This window comes from Ranitomeya imitator, chromosome 6, assembly GCF_032444005.1.
Source record: "Ranitomeya imitator isolate aRanImi1 chromosome 6, aRanImi1.pri, whole genome shotgun sequence".
Taxonomy (NCBI): Eukaryota; Metazoa; Chordata; class Amphibia; order Anura; family Dendrobatidae; genus Ranitomeya; species Ranitomeya imitator.
The window spans coordinates 478,744,067-478,756,671 of NC_091287.1; the positions used below are offsets into that span (position 1 = coordinate 478,744,067).

General features: G+C 42.2%; 1 protein-coding gene across 2 annotated transcripts in view; it reads right to left on the bottom strand.

Moving 5' to 3' along the window:
- Positions 1-8,745, bottom strand: part of CNGB3 (cyclic nucleotide gated channel subunit beta 3) — a 249,308-nt gene extending 240,563 nt beyond the window's left edge. For both annotated transcript variants that reach the window (XM_069731577.1, XM_069731576.1), the window contains exons 1-2: positions 8,657-8,745; positions 4,599-4,676 (exon numbers count right to left, since the gene is read on the bottom strand). In XM_069731577.1, coding sequence (XP_069587678.1) covers positions 4,599-4,647 — 49 coding nt within the window. In that variant the 5' untranslated portion in view covers positions 4,648-4,676; positions 8,657-8,745. The remainder of the gene's footprint in view (positions 1-4,598; positions 4,677-8,656) is intronic.
- Positions 8,746-12,605: the final 3,860 nt, after the last annotated feature.

The following is a 12,605-nucleotide window of genomic DNA, read 5'->3' on the forward strand; positions in this document are numbered from 1 at the left end:
GGGGGAGTGGGAGCAGTGGCAGGAGCCGGCGGCTGTGGCACAGTGATAGCTGCAGCTGCCGGCTAACAGAAGACATCATACTCACCCTTCTCGTGCCTTCCCTGCATCTCCATTGTCCCGGCAGCTCTTCCTGTGCTGAGCGGTCACATGGTACCACTCATTAAGGTAATGAATATGCACTCATCTCCGCTCCCATAGGAATGGAGCGCATATCCATTACCTCAATGAGCGGTACCACGCAACTCTTTGTACATAGTCAGGTTTTTGGATGTATCCATCACCAACAGTGGACAAATTATTTAGGTTTTTCTAGTCATGTAAAACAGTAGAAAATGTGTAGCTGTACATTGTAATGATTTTTATATTGGCTATTAATTACTATAAGAGTAGAATCACTTGGAGTGAATTTTCAACCTTTAAAATTGGCAAAATATTACAGTACCACCGAACCCACTTGGTGCATACATCTTTTTTGGGTGGAATCCACTCTGTAAACCACCTCAAAAAGCTCTAACTAAATGCTCAAAGGAATGAACACATGTATATCTATATAAAAACTTCTTTTGAGCGCCACTTTAACCGCTTCTGGTTTCTAAAGATGCTAAGCACTTAAATAAGTCATCAGACAATTCTTAAGGCTTTTCAGCTCTGAAGACTTTATAAAAAAAAGTCAATGGGTAGGCTCAAAAGATGGCCAGAAAACTCACATTTGCTCCTGGAGTTAAAAGCTTCTGAAGTGAAAAAGACACTGCAAAAATGCTGGAAAAACATACACAAAGAAACCCACTGGTTGTCAGAAAGCTCAAAAAAGCACACAAGAAACAACAAAAGCTAAAAATTACACTTTAGTAAAAAAACATAAAAAATGGCTTTTCCTGATGCATTTTCGTCTTGAACAAAATCAGACAAATTGCCCACCTGAAAACCACATTGTGTCCACATACCCTAAAAAATCCACAGGGAGTCTAAAAAAAATGACAAAGACTAATAGTTTTGACTCATTTTTTTATTTGGTTTTCTTTATCTAATTTTAGGAATTGTGTGAAAATTTGATGTAGTTTTAAGTCAAATACAAGCAGAAATATGGAACATTCCAAAGGGTTCACAAAATATTAATCACCACTGTAATTTATAAAATGAGAATTATAGTAACTACTGTCATGTGGTTTTGCTAATATCATGTATTTTTAATTTTTAAAACTCAAGTACTATCTCTGGAATATTAACATTTGATGTTGCTTTTTCACATTTTAGGTAAAATAATAATTTCATGGACATATGAGGGATAAAAGTGATTCACATTTCCTGGCCAGTGTACTATGACAAACATCATCACAGCTTATCAGAGTGAGCATGTTCCCTTGGGCAATTTGACACATTTTCCCAGTGCTAGTGAGCAGTATAATCTTTTTCTGCAATGTAGAAATATTTAGTCTGGAATTCTTATCTGATGTGTTGTATATTAAACTTCATACATTGCTCTTGAAATATCTTTGATGGACTAAATAACTGCCAAATCTCATTACATTGAAACTCATCATTAAAATGAAAAATAATAAAGTAGGAATAGAGAAGAGCAGCCAAGCAGAATAAGTAAATACCTGATAATAGAGTCTATAGAAATGTAATAAAGTCAAGGGCTGGTATTTGCTATACTGCCTTCTATATTCCGTGAATTTTATCTATTTACAGTATTTTATCAGTATTGCTTGAAGCCAAGTTCCAAATATTGGCAGACAGCTGCGCTGCCTAGTGAAACTGGGTGAGTCGTGAAGTGGAGGGCAATTTAGCATTTGACCTAATCTGGTGCTAAACGAGTTGTACCATGAGGGATATGGGACCTTGAGAGCTCTGTATGGGCTTTTGCTTGACCATTTATGATTGACAAGTAATGTCACTTGTTGCATTGTAATGAGACTGTTTTGATTTTCTGAAAACAGTCCCAGAAAATTTGTGATGTCCCAGTTAAAAAAATAAGAGTGGAGTTGGAGTATATACAAACCCCATCTGTTAATGGTAGTTTCTGGTTGGAATTTGGGCCGGTTTCTTGGCTAGAGTGGAGCAATTGTAAATAACAAAAAAGAAGAGAATGTCTGTTAGGGGTCGAGTTCCCGCCTCTGCACAGGGGGAATCTCGGGCCATCTCTGCTGCGGTCTCCCATTCTTCTCCTGCTGCAGTAGAGCCTGCTCAGCGGAGACGTCGATCCCAGCGTCTCGCTCAGTCTGTCTCTGTGCTAAGAGTTACTGCTGCATTTCCTGCTTCTGCCATTGAAGTCAGTGCTGGGCAGCGGCGAGCGGACGCTTCTGGGGCTAAGTCCTGCTTTTCACATTCTGAGCATGCCCAGAGTAAGATCTCTCAGTGGAGATCGAGGGTCACATGATCAGATACTGCAGCTAAGGTCCTTGCAGGTGCTAGGACTAAATCCTCCTTTGCACTCTGAGCATGCCCAGGGCAAGATCTCTCAGTGGAGATCTGGGGTCACATGCTCAGGTACTGCAGCTCTCCATTGGTCCTTCTTTGAAAGGTCCTAAACGTGCTGCAACTATTTAAGGATTGCATGGCCGCACGGCCATGCGCTAGTATCAATTCATATATGTGCTTTGCGCCAGTGTGGTTATGTATGAGTGTGTTCAGGGACCCGGCTGAAATAAGCCCCTAGAATACCGGCACCTTCGGTGAGGAGATTTTATGAGTGTGTTCAGGGACCCGGCTGAAATAAGCCCCTAGAATACCGGCTTCTCCGGTGAGGAGATTGCATGTTGCATAACCACTGACTGCTATCAGCTTGGCAGTAAGCTTGTGCTCCTGTGAGGCTAACAGGGCACAGTGCTTCCCTTTCACGGCTACTCTGTGGAGTAACAGAGCTATCCTATACCGCCTAACAGTGCCGCCATTCGCTAGCAGCAGGTTACTCCTGCACGGTGGACCCCGGGCTGCGAACGCACCATTTATAATAAACATCTCTATTTTCTCGGTGCGTTCCGCTAGCCCTAACAATGTCCAGCTTCACCAAATCCGTAAAAAAGAGTTTTCTTTATTCAGAAACTTTGAACATAGAGAATACAGACTTCAGCACGAACCACATGGGGAAGAATCTAAACGCGTTTCTGGAGACTAAGCTCCCTTAATCATGACATTCCAAAAGACCCATGTGTCCCACTTAAATAGCTCTGAACCAGAAAACACACCGGTGGGGTAAATGAATAACATAACTAGTTTAAAAAGTGGGCGTAAGATAAATAGATATAAAAAATTCCATAACACGGTAATCCATTTGAACAATATACATATACTACAAAACAAAAATATTGCCAATAATTATACAGATTAAAAAGATTTATACAATGAAATCTATATAAAAGATAAAATCTACACAGATAAAAATTATTATTATGAATTGAGCCGGTTTCTTGGCTAGAGTGGAGCAATTGTAAAGAACCCATGAATTATGAACAAAAATATTGGAAGCTATGGTTTGTGTTGTTGCCTCTGCGAGTCTATTTGGTAACAATTAGGGTTGGACCGGTGGAAGTTTGGGTTCTGGTACCTGACACAAAGTTTTTAGAAAGTTTGGTTTGGGTACTGAAACAGTATCCAAACTTCCATTAGAACCCAAATCCCTTTTAAAATAATGGATTTCTGTGCAGGGTCACCCATCTCTAGTAATGACCAGACTCGTAGGGAAACAGTGTTTGCGAGATTGGTATAGTTGAAAATGTTGGAAGCTGTAGAAGAGTAAGGTAAGTGAATTACTTTGGAGTGGTAAAGACTATATAACTAATGAGTTAATACAAATTTGTGCCATAGACTGTGCAAATTTCCTCTTCAGAGAAAAAGAGGACTAAACTCTATAGCGCCACCTGTTGGAAGAAGCGATCCTACAAGTCACTATCAACCCTTTAATGAGTCGTGCAATATGACTTAGGATAAAAGCCAAATCAGTATCTCAATTCGCAGACACGGTGTTTCGGGCTGTTGGCCCTCGTCAGTGCGAAGCATGAGAACTAATTTGGCTAGGTGAGAAGCTCTGAAATGGGGTCTAAGGGGCAACATTTCTCCTTATGGAGAGTGACATACAAGCTCTGGCTTGTCAAGGTAAGGAGGCTTATTCGCCGTGCAATGCTCTTCTGGGAAATATAATATGCAAATTGCCTCTTCAGAGAAAAAGAGGACTTAAACTCTATAGCGCCACCAGTTGAAAGTCCTCTTTTTCTCTGAAGAGGCCATTTGAATATTATATTTCCCAGAGGAGCGTTGCACGGCGAATAAGCCTCCTTACCTTGACAAGCCAGAGCTGGTATGTCACTCTACATACGGAGAAACGTTGCTATAGGCTCGTCTTCTAAATCTGCCATGCTTGTGACAAAGGCAGTCCATGAGTTTCAGTTAGCTTTGCCCGTAGCTTGTTGGGCAGTCTCCATTTATGCTGTAATTTTAGCAACCAAGAAAGTGAAAAATGTACGCAAGTTATGCAGATAGAGTGGTAACGCTTTGTCAACTAATCTCTCTCTGGCATGTCTTGCCTAATAAATATATATAAATACATACATACATGTGCAAATAAATGTTGTCAAAACTAAATTAATTTTGAAACTTACTTTGTTTTTGAGATCCACATAATTTTGCTTTTAAGTTGAATTTCTTCATTGTGTTCTTCTTAATGTTCGTTGCCCTTTCTGTAGAAACATATGTATTAGAATATGCACAGATCAGTTAGTTACGAATCCATCGTTATATGTCGATACAAAATTATACTGTAGATCAGTAGCTTAAAGTGTTAAGGTACCTTCACACTAAACAACTTCACAACGATATCGCTAGCGATCTGTGACGTTGCAGCGTCCTGGCTAGCGATATCATTGTGTTTGACACGCAGCAGCGATCAGGATCCTGCTGTGATGTCGTTGGTCGGAGCTAGAAGGCTGCACTTTCTTTCGTCGCTGGATCTCCCGCTGACATCGCTGAATCGGCGTGTGTGACACCGATTCAGCGATGTCTTCACTTGTAACCAGGGTAAACATCGGGTTACTAAGTGCAGGGCCGCGCTTAGTATCCCGATGTTTACCCTGGTTACGATCGTAAAAGTAAAAAAAACAAACACTACATACTTACCTTCTGCTGTCTGTCCCCGGCGCTCTGCTTCTCTGCACTCCTCCTGCATCCTGTGTCAGCGTCGATGCTCTGCTTTCCGGCCGCTGTGCTCACAGTCAGTGCAGGAAAGCACAGCGCCGGGGACAGACAGCGGAAGGTAAGTATGTAGTGTTTGTTTTTTTAACTTTTACGATGGTAACCATGGTAAACATCGGGTTACTAAGCGCAGCCCTGCGCTTAGTAACCCAATGTTTACACTGGTTACCGGCATCGTTGGTCGCTGGAGAGCTGTCTGTGTGACAGCTCTCCAGCGACCACACAACGACGCTGCAGCGATCGACATCGTTGTCGGTATCGCTGCAGCGTTGCTTAGTGTGAAGGTACCTTTATTCTTATTTTGTAAAATTGTATAGCTTGTTAGACAGCATGAAAATAAGCAAGTTTCGGATTGACCTCTTTTTCTATTTGCTTTCATTCTGTTGCTGTGAGAGCTTTTATCTTACAAAGTATACAGTTTGTTGCCAAAGAAACCGACCACCAGAGCCAAGCTGTATATGCGCAGTAGTTACATTCCAGGCTGAGGAGTTAACACCTGAGATACCAGCTCTCTTCAGGCTATTGATTTTTACAGTAGTTAGCTACTCACCTTCCTCTCTTCCCAGTCACCTATGACATCTTATCAATCCTGCAAAAGCACAATCTCAAGGCCCACACAATGCAAGGTACAATGCATTGCAGTTTTCCTGTATTACAATATATTGTCATTTTAGTAGAGATGATTAAATCTTCTAAATTTTTAATTTCCCAGCTTTGTTGAATTTTTGAAAAAAAAAAATAGCAAAATCGAAAATAATACAAAGTTTGATTTGCTCTAAAAAGACGAATGATGCTCTGACATCTCCTCGGAATATAACATCTTTCAATCTCTTTAATGCACACATAGCATTTGTAATATCAAAGTGACCTCAACGTATTTGATGGCTATGAGTAAAAAGATAGTAATTGGTAATGAACAGTATTTTCCGTCCAAAATTAACTTCTGCACTGCTGTGCTGGGTCATATAATACCTGTGTGACATTCCCTTCCTATATTAATAGGTAAGCTATGAGCTTTGATGTCCACGCATGATCCAGATTCCTCATAAAATAGTATGAAGTGGATAAACAGTACAGTAAGGCAAACCCGATATAGACTGGTACAAGCTTCCAAAGAGTTAACCCCCCCAAAAAACACAAAAATAAGAAATGAAACAGCACTCCCCCCAAAAATCTGTGTTCAAAGTAAAGTGAAATAGCGCATTAACACTCGCCATCATTAAAGTACCATGTAAACCATCGAAACCTTCAAAAAGAACCTGAAGTTTTTATTATGTATACCCCTTATTAAGGCTAGCGGAATGCACCAAATAATTAGAGAAAAGGAATAAGGTGCATTCGCAGCCCACGGTCCACCGTGCAGAGATGGTACCTGCTGCTAAGCAATGACGAACTATATGGTGGTACAATTAGGATACACATGGGTTAGCTTCACCCTGTGTGAAAGAAGCGAACCCTGTTGCGTCACAGGGCCGCAGTACCGCACGGAACAAAACTAATAATTAAATAGCACGAAAGTGTGAACTGTGCTGTACTGGCGGATGCCACTAACCACCCAGACTTGGGCTAAAGAAGCGCTCTAATGGCACGTGGTGCCATACTGGTGGTCACAGCAGTAGACGCTGTTTCATGTGTTAACGCTGTGAGTTCAGCCGGGCGCTAGATAGCAGCCATACACCTTACGCGAACAGTCATACACAAGGGATGGGTTTTTTAAGGAATGACTTGCACTCATCAACACACACACGATTACAAATGTATCCTAGCACATGGCCGTGCGGCCATGCAAACCTTTTATAGCTGCAGCATGTATAGGACCTTCCCAGAAGGATCAATGGGAGGCTGCCACAGAAGTTGAGCACCTTCAGGACCTTCCTGGAGGACCAATGGGATCTGCTGCAGTATCTGAGCATGTTCCCCTCAATTTTCACGGGAGATCTTGCCCTGGGCATGCTCAGAAGGGGAAGAGCAGGACTTAGTCCCAAAAGCGTCTGCTCACTACTGCCCAGCACTGGCCTCAATAGCAGAAGCAGGAAAAGCAGCAGTAACTCTTTGCACAGAGTGAGACTGAGCAAGACGCTGGGACCAGCGTCTCTGCTGAGCAGGCTCCACTGCGGCTGATGCAGAATGAGACCGCAGAAGACATGGTTTGAGATTTCCCTTGTACAGCGGCTGGAACTCGACTCCCAACACCCCTCCTCACATGTAAAGTGCCATGGAATAAATGGCGCTATAATAATAAATAATAATAAAGAACCGCACAATATTAGAGGGGTTAAATATGTAAAATAGCACATATCAATAAAAGACAAAAACTGCAGCATCAAAATGTGATAAAAACACATGTAAAAGACAGAAGTTATTTTTTTTGTCAGAATTTGAGTATTTAACCTTGACGGTTACTCTGTAATAGAGGATGATAAAGTTAGAGCTTAGCGTTGTCAGTGATAGCTGTCCTCTTGGATTTAACCCGACTTAACATTTATTTCTAGTGATAAGAGAATATGCAAGAATACGAGAATATTAGTTAAATTGGATTGAAGTGATTAATTGAAAAACACTGGTTCATTAATGCTCTAATAAAATACTAATCCATAATATGAGATCCCCAGCAGCTTCCATATGTCCTGTGTGCGGACGGCTGTTGAGAAGCTGCAATTATCACGCTGTACTGGTAACGTCTCATGACATGTCTCCACGATGCAATAAATACTGTGTGAGATATAATATGATTTGTGGACAGAAATGCGCAGCAGCTCATTTTTTCCTCTATTAACACTTAACATGTGCCCCGGCCAGGCTCTAAATGCTGTGTTTTGGATTGGAATTGATTTTCACTAATCCTCATTAATCCAGGTCTATCGAGAATCTGGAGAGTGGAAAATAAGCATTCCAGGCCACACATTCCCAGCAGAGCGACCGACATATGGAAGCCTTAATAATACAAAGATAGCAGATTTTCTTCATCATATTAATGACTACGTAAATGCAATGTGAACTAGATAGAGAGGAGGGTAAGTACTCTAGAGTCATTGCTCAGCTCTTGAGTGCTAAGTAGCCATTTCTACATTACCCGTATCCTGTGCGCTCTACTGTGCTCAGTCTATTCATATTTATCATGGCCCTTTACTTTTATATTTTGCAGAATATTAAATTCTAGCATAATATCTGTAACAAGTCCTCATCAATCGTTTGTCATTTGCAGTCCTGCCTCATCACATGGTGCAGAGACCTGTTGGGTCACCTCAGGCTCCAGGGATGGTGCAGCCACATCCTTGGCACACTCCCAAGTTTAACTTTCAGCAATACATTTCCATAAATGCCCATATATTAGTATATATTTTTTATGAGAACAGGTGTTGTGGCAACTTGTCCTTTTCCATCAGAATTCATAATGTAAGATGCCATTTGTTGGCTAACAGCCATATTCCTATGAGCCATTAAAGATGTAAATAAATGTATACGTTACCTTCTCTGCAGGCTAATCTCAAGACTGAAGTGTTCTTGGCTTACATGCCCTTCCTGTGATGTGTTCCCTACTGACAGCCCACGTCAACTGCTTATGTCGGCCGTTTGACTTCATTCTTAGCTTTGACCTGGCAAGCTAATCAGTCCTCTAAGTACTTCAGGGTTTAGCTTAATTAAATTCCATAATGCAACTCTCTGACCAGTTAAGGAAACCCAGTTGTGACATTATATAGATTGTCAGTAGGCTGCACTGTCAGTTTTCTTACGAATAGAAATTTATTTTCTGCTATATTAATTTATAGATTATTTCAAATCAAATATGTCAATTTCAACCCTTGGCCTGGGTAACTTTTAAAATAATTGACAAGTTTTTGAAAGTGGCAAAACTGGCAATGCCACCATCTTCTTCTGCTGAAGGTTCCTTCTACCCAAAGGCAACAATTTGTCACTGTCATGTCCTTATGTATCTCAGAGGTTGTATGTGGCATTAATATAGTATGAGTCGAAAAGTATAGAAGATCTTATTGTAGATTTATAAGCCTTCAATCTCAAACAGTTATGTACTATATTTTTTTGTTAGAATCTTTATGAGTATGATAGAAAAAAAAATCATGGCGTGTACCGTGAGATGCTGCATTATGGGTGTACCTTTGGGTGTACATGCAGGTGTTGTAGATTTGATGTTGATTTTCCACTTCATATCCGCAGAAAACCTGCAGCATTTCCCCACATTTCCAAATCAAAATCTATATGTATTATATGCAGATTTTGCTGTGGACTTTGCTGAGAATTTTAGTGGCCACTGCCTGACTGTCATACAGGCGCGGGAGCGCCGAATCAAGCTATAGCAACACAGCACCTTATGACATATGCCTTGTGCAGTCCTTCACCATTGAGAAACATATCTTCCCCTCTTGCTTCAACAACTCCAAACGACTTAGTGAAAAAGACCCTGGTGGTGTCGAAACGTCTAACTTTGTCGCTCAGCTCATAGCCATATTCTGTATTTATTGTTACGGATCTGCAACACAAGACTAAGGTAGAAGGGGGAAAACTGACCCTGCACTATGACTAGGCTGAAACCCTGCGATAGAGTGGGCAACCCATTCCTTGCGAATAGACCCACCAACGATCCTAGGATAATCTCAAGCGAAGACCTATAGATAAGGGGAAGGTGTTCCCTAAAAGAACTAAGGACTGGGTACAAAAAAGGGTCACTTCCTAATAGAAAACAAAGAGAAGGCTGCAGAGACCAATAGAAAACAGAAACTAAGGCTAGCAGAACCAGAGGTACAAGCACTGCTCAAATAACACACACAGAACACAAAGCAAAGCACCAAGCTAGAGCTCAAGCAGATAAACACTGATGTCCAGCAAGGACTGGAAGACAGGTGCTGGTTAATAAAGAGTGAAAGAAACACCTGACTCAAGACAAACCCAGCACCAGAGGAAATAGACCAGCAGCCAGAACTCCACAAGAAAATGGCGGATAGTAATAAACTGAACAGATTCTAACATTTATCTGCTACCACTAATTAATAAAATAACTTTTTGCACCACTGAAATAAAGAGTGTGCAGTTAATTACTCTTACCTTGTGCTGTAAAGAGCAGAATCATGGATATCCACGAAGGCTCAGGGATCCAAAGAGCTACTGTGCCTCCTTTGAGTAGTCTAATGCGGCTACACTGAGGCTGTCTAAAACTAGCCTAACATAAGTAATTTTGAGGATTACAGTTTGAGTTACACTACCCCAAGCATGCTGTTAGGGTTGGCGGAACGCACCGAATATATTTACTGTATTTATTAGTAGTAGTAGGTGCGTTCGCAACCCGGGATCCACCGTGCAGGAAAGAACCTGCTGCTAAGTATGGTGGTACAATATAGTTGTGGCACCCCTAGGGGTATTTGCTACAAAAATAGTTACTGACACTAGACACAAATACTAAAATAGCAAAACTGCACTACCACCTCCGGCCAGAAGGGGGAGCTCCAGAGACTCCCCTTAATCCATTCTGGTCTGAGAGAAGAAATGGCAGTTGGGCTAAGGAGCTGAAAGTGAGAGGTCATACAGCTGAATTTCTAACAGCCCTATGACGGTTTCCAGGCCCAAATCACCGGCCTGAGGAGAAAAGGGACAGAGAAAAAGGACATTGTGAGAACCGGGTAGCATTAATCACTACCCAGAACAGGCGCAAAGACCGGATCCGCGGCTGTATTCATTATATATAATACAGCAACCGGAAAAACGTGAGGTGATATCAGCTTCACTAGGGCCGGACGCAGCAACAGACACAGAGTTCAGCAGTACTCCCGGAGGGGGTAAGCCGATAAAAGGACTCGGGTTGCCCGTCGAACCAGGGCCCGGAGGGGACAGATTGGGCCGGCAGCCAGTTCACATACAGCAGCAGGGCCACACAGAAACTGCGTACAATAAGAGGCGAAGACCCCGGCAGGGTCAAAGTAACTCAGAGTTCCCATACAGCCTCCGGTGACAGGACTGGATTATAAATCCCTTTATGTTGAAGTAAACTGGTTAAACGTTTCAGTGCCTCAGTCTTTCATTTGGACAATAGCCATCTATCCAGGATCAGGATCATCACCGCTGGGAGAACCTGCTGCTGATCAAGTAAGTGCCTGTTCCCTCATGATACCCCTTACACTGTGCATTGCCTGAGGCCACAGCACCGGGTCAAGCCACCCGTGACATCCCCCTCAAGAGACAGACCCCATTGGTCCGGTGCTGGGTACCCCGGTCTCCTGGGCGTCACATAGTACTATAAACAAACTCTGTTACTTCACAGAGTCTGTTAGCAAAGAGAACGCTGTGCCCTGTTTAGCTCACAGAGGAACACAGCTACTTAGTAGAGCAGTTAGTGGTCATACAGTCAAATGCAAACACGCAGCTCCTCTCAGGTGAGCCGCAATTCTAATGGCTATACACCAGCACTGAATCCACTCACATGAAACTCCTCGCCGGAGGTGCCAGCATTCTAGGGGCTTATTTCAGCCGGGTTCCTGACTGCATACAAACACAACCACACTGGTGCTGAGATCATACATAAATTGACACTAGCGCATGGCCGTGCGGTCATGCGAACCTTTTATAGCTGCAGCGTGTACAGGACCTTCCAAGAAGGACCAATGGAAGGCTGCCACAGAACTTGATCAGGTACAGGGCCTTCCAGGAGGACCAATGGAAGTCGCTGCAGTACCTGAGCATGTGACCCTAGACCTCCACTGAGAGATCTTACCCTGGGCATGCTCAGTGTGTGCAAAGCAGGACTTAGTCCCAGAAAAGCCTGCTCACCGCAGACCAGTGCAGGGTACAATAGCAAGCCTGGAGAGGCAGCTATTGCACAGTATCAGGCTGAGTGAGACACTGGGACCGATGTCTCCACTGAGCAAGCTCCACTGCGGCTGATGCAGAATGGGAGACTGCAGCAGACACGGCTCGAGATTCCCCCTGTGCAGCGGCGGGAACTCGACTCCTAACAGTTGTTGAGTAAAAAAAAAAATATTCACATATGTAAAAGGAAAAAAAAAAATTCATAAAGAAAAAAAAAATATTGCTCCCATAAATACATTTCTTTATCTAAAAAAAGGCAATAAAAGTACACATATTTAGTATCGCCGCATCCATAACGACCCAACCTATGAAACTGGCCTGCTAGTTAACCCCTTCAGTGAACACTGTAAAAAAAAAACGAGGCAAAAAACAACGCTTAATTATCATACCGCCGAACAAAAAGTGAAATAAAACGCGATAAAAAATACGGATATAAATAACCATGGTACCGCTGAAAACGTCATCTTGTCTCGCACAAAACGAGCCGCCATACAGCATCATCAGTGAAAAAATAAAAATTTATAGTCCTCAGAATAAAGCGATGCAAAAATAATTATTTTTTCTATAAAATAGTTTTTATTGTATAAAAGCACCAAAACATA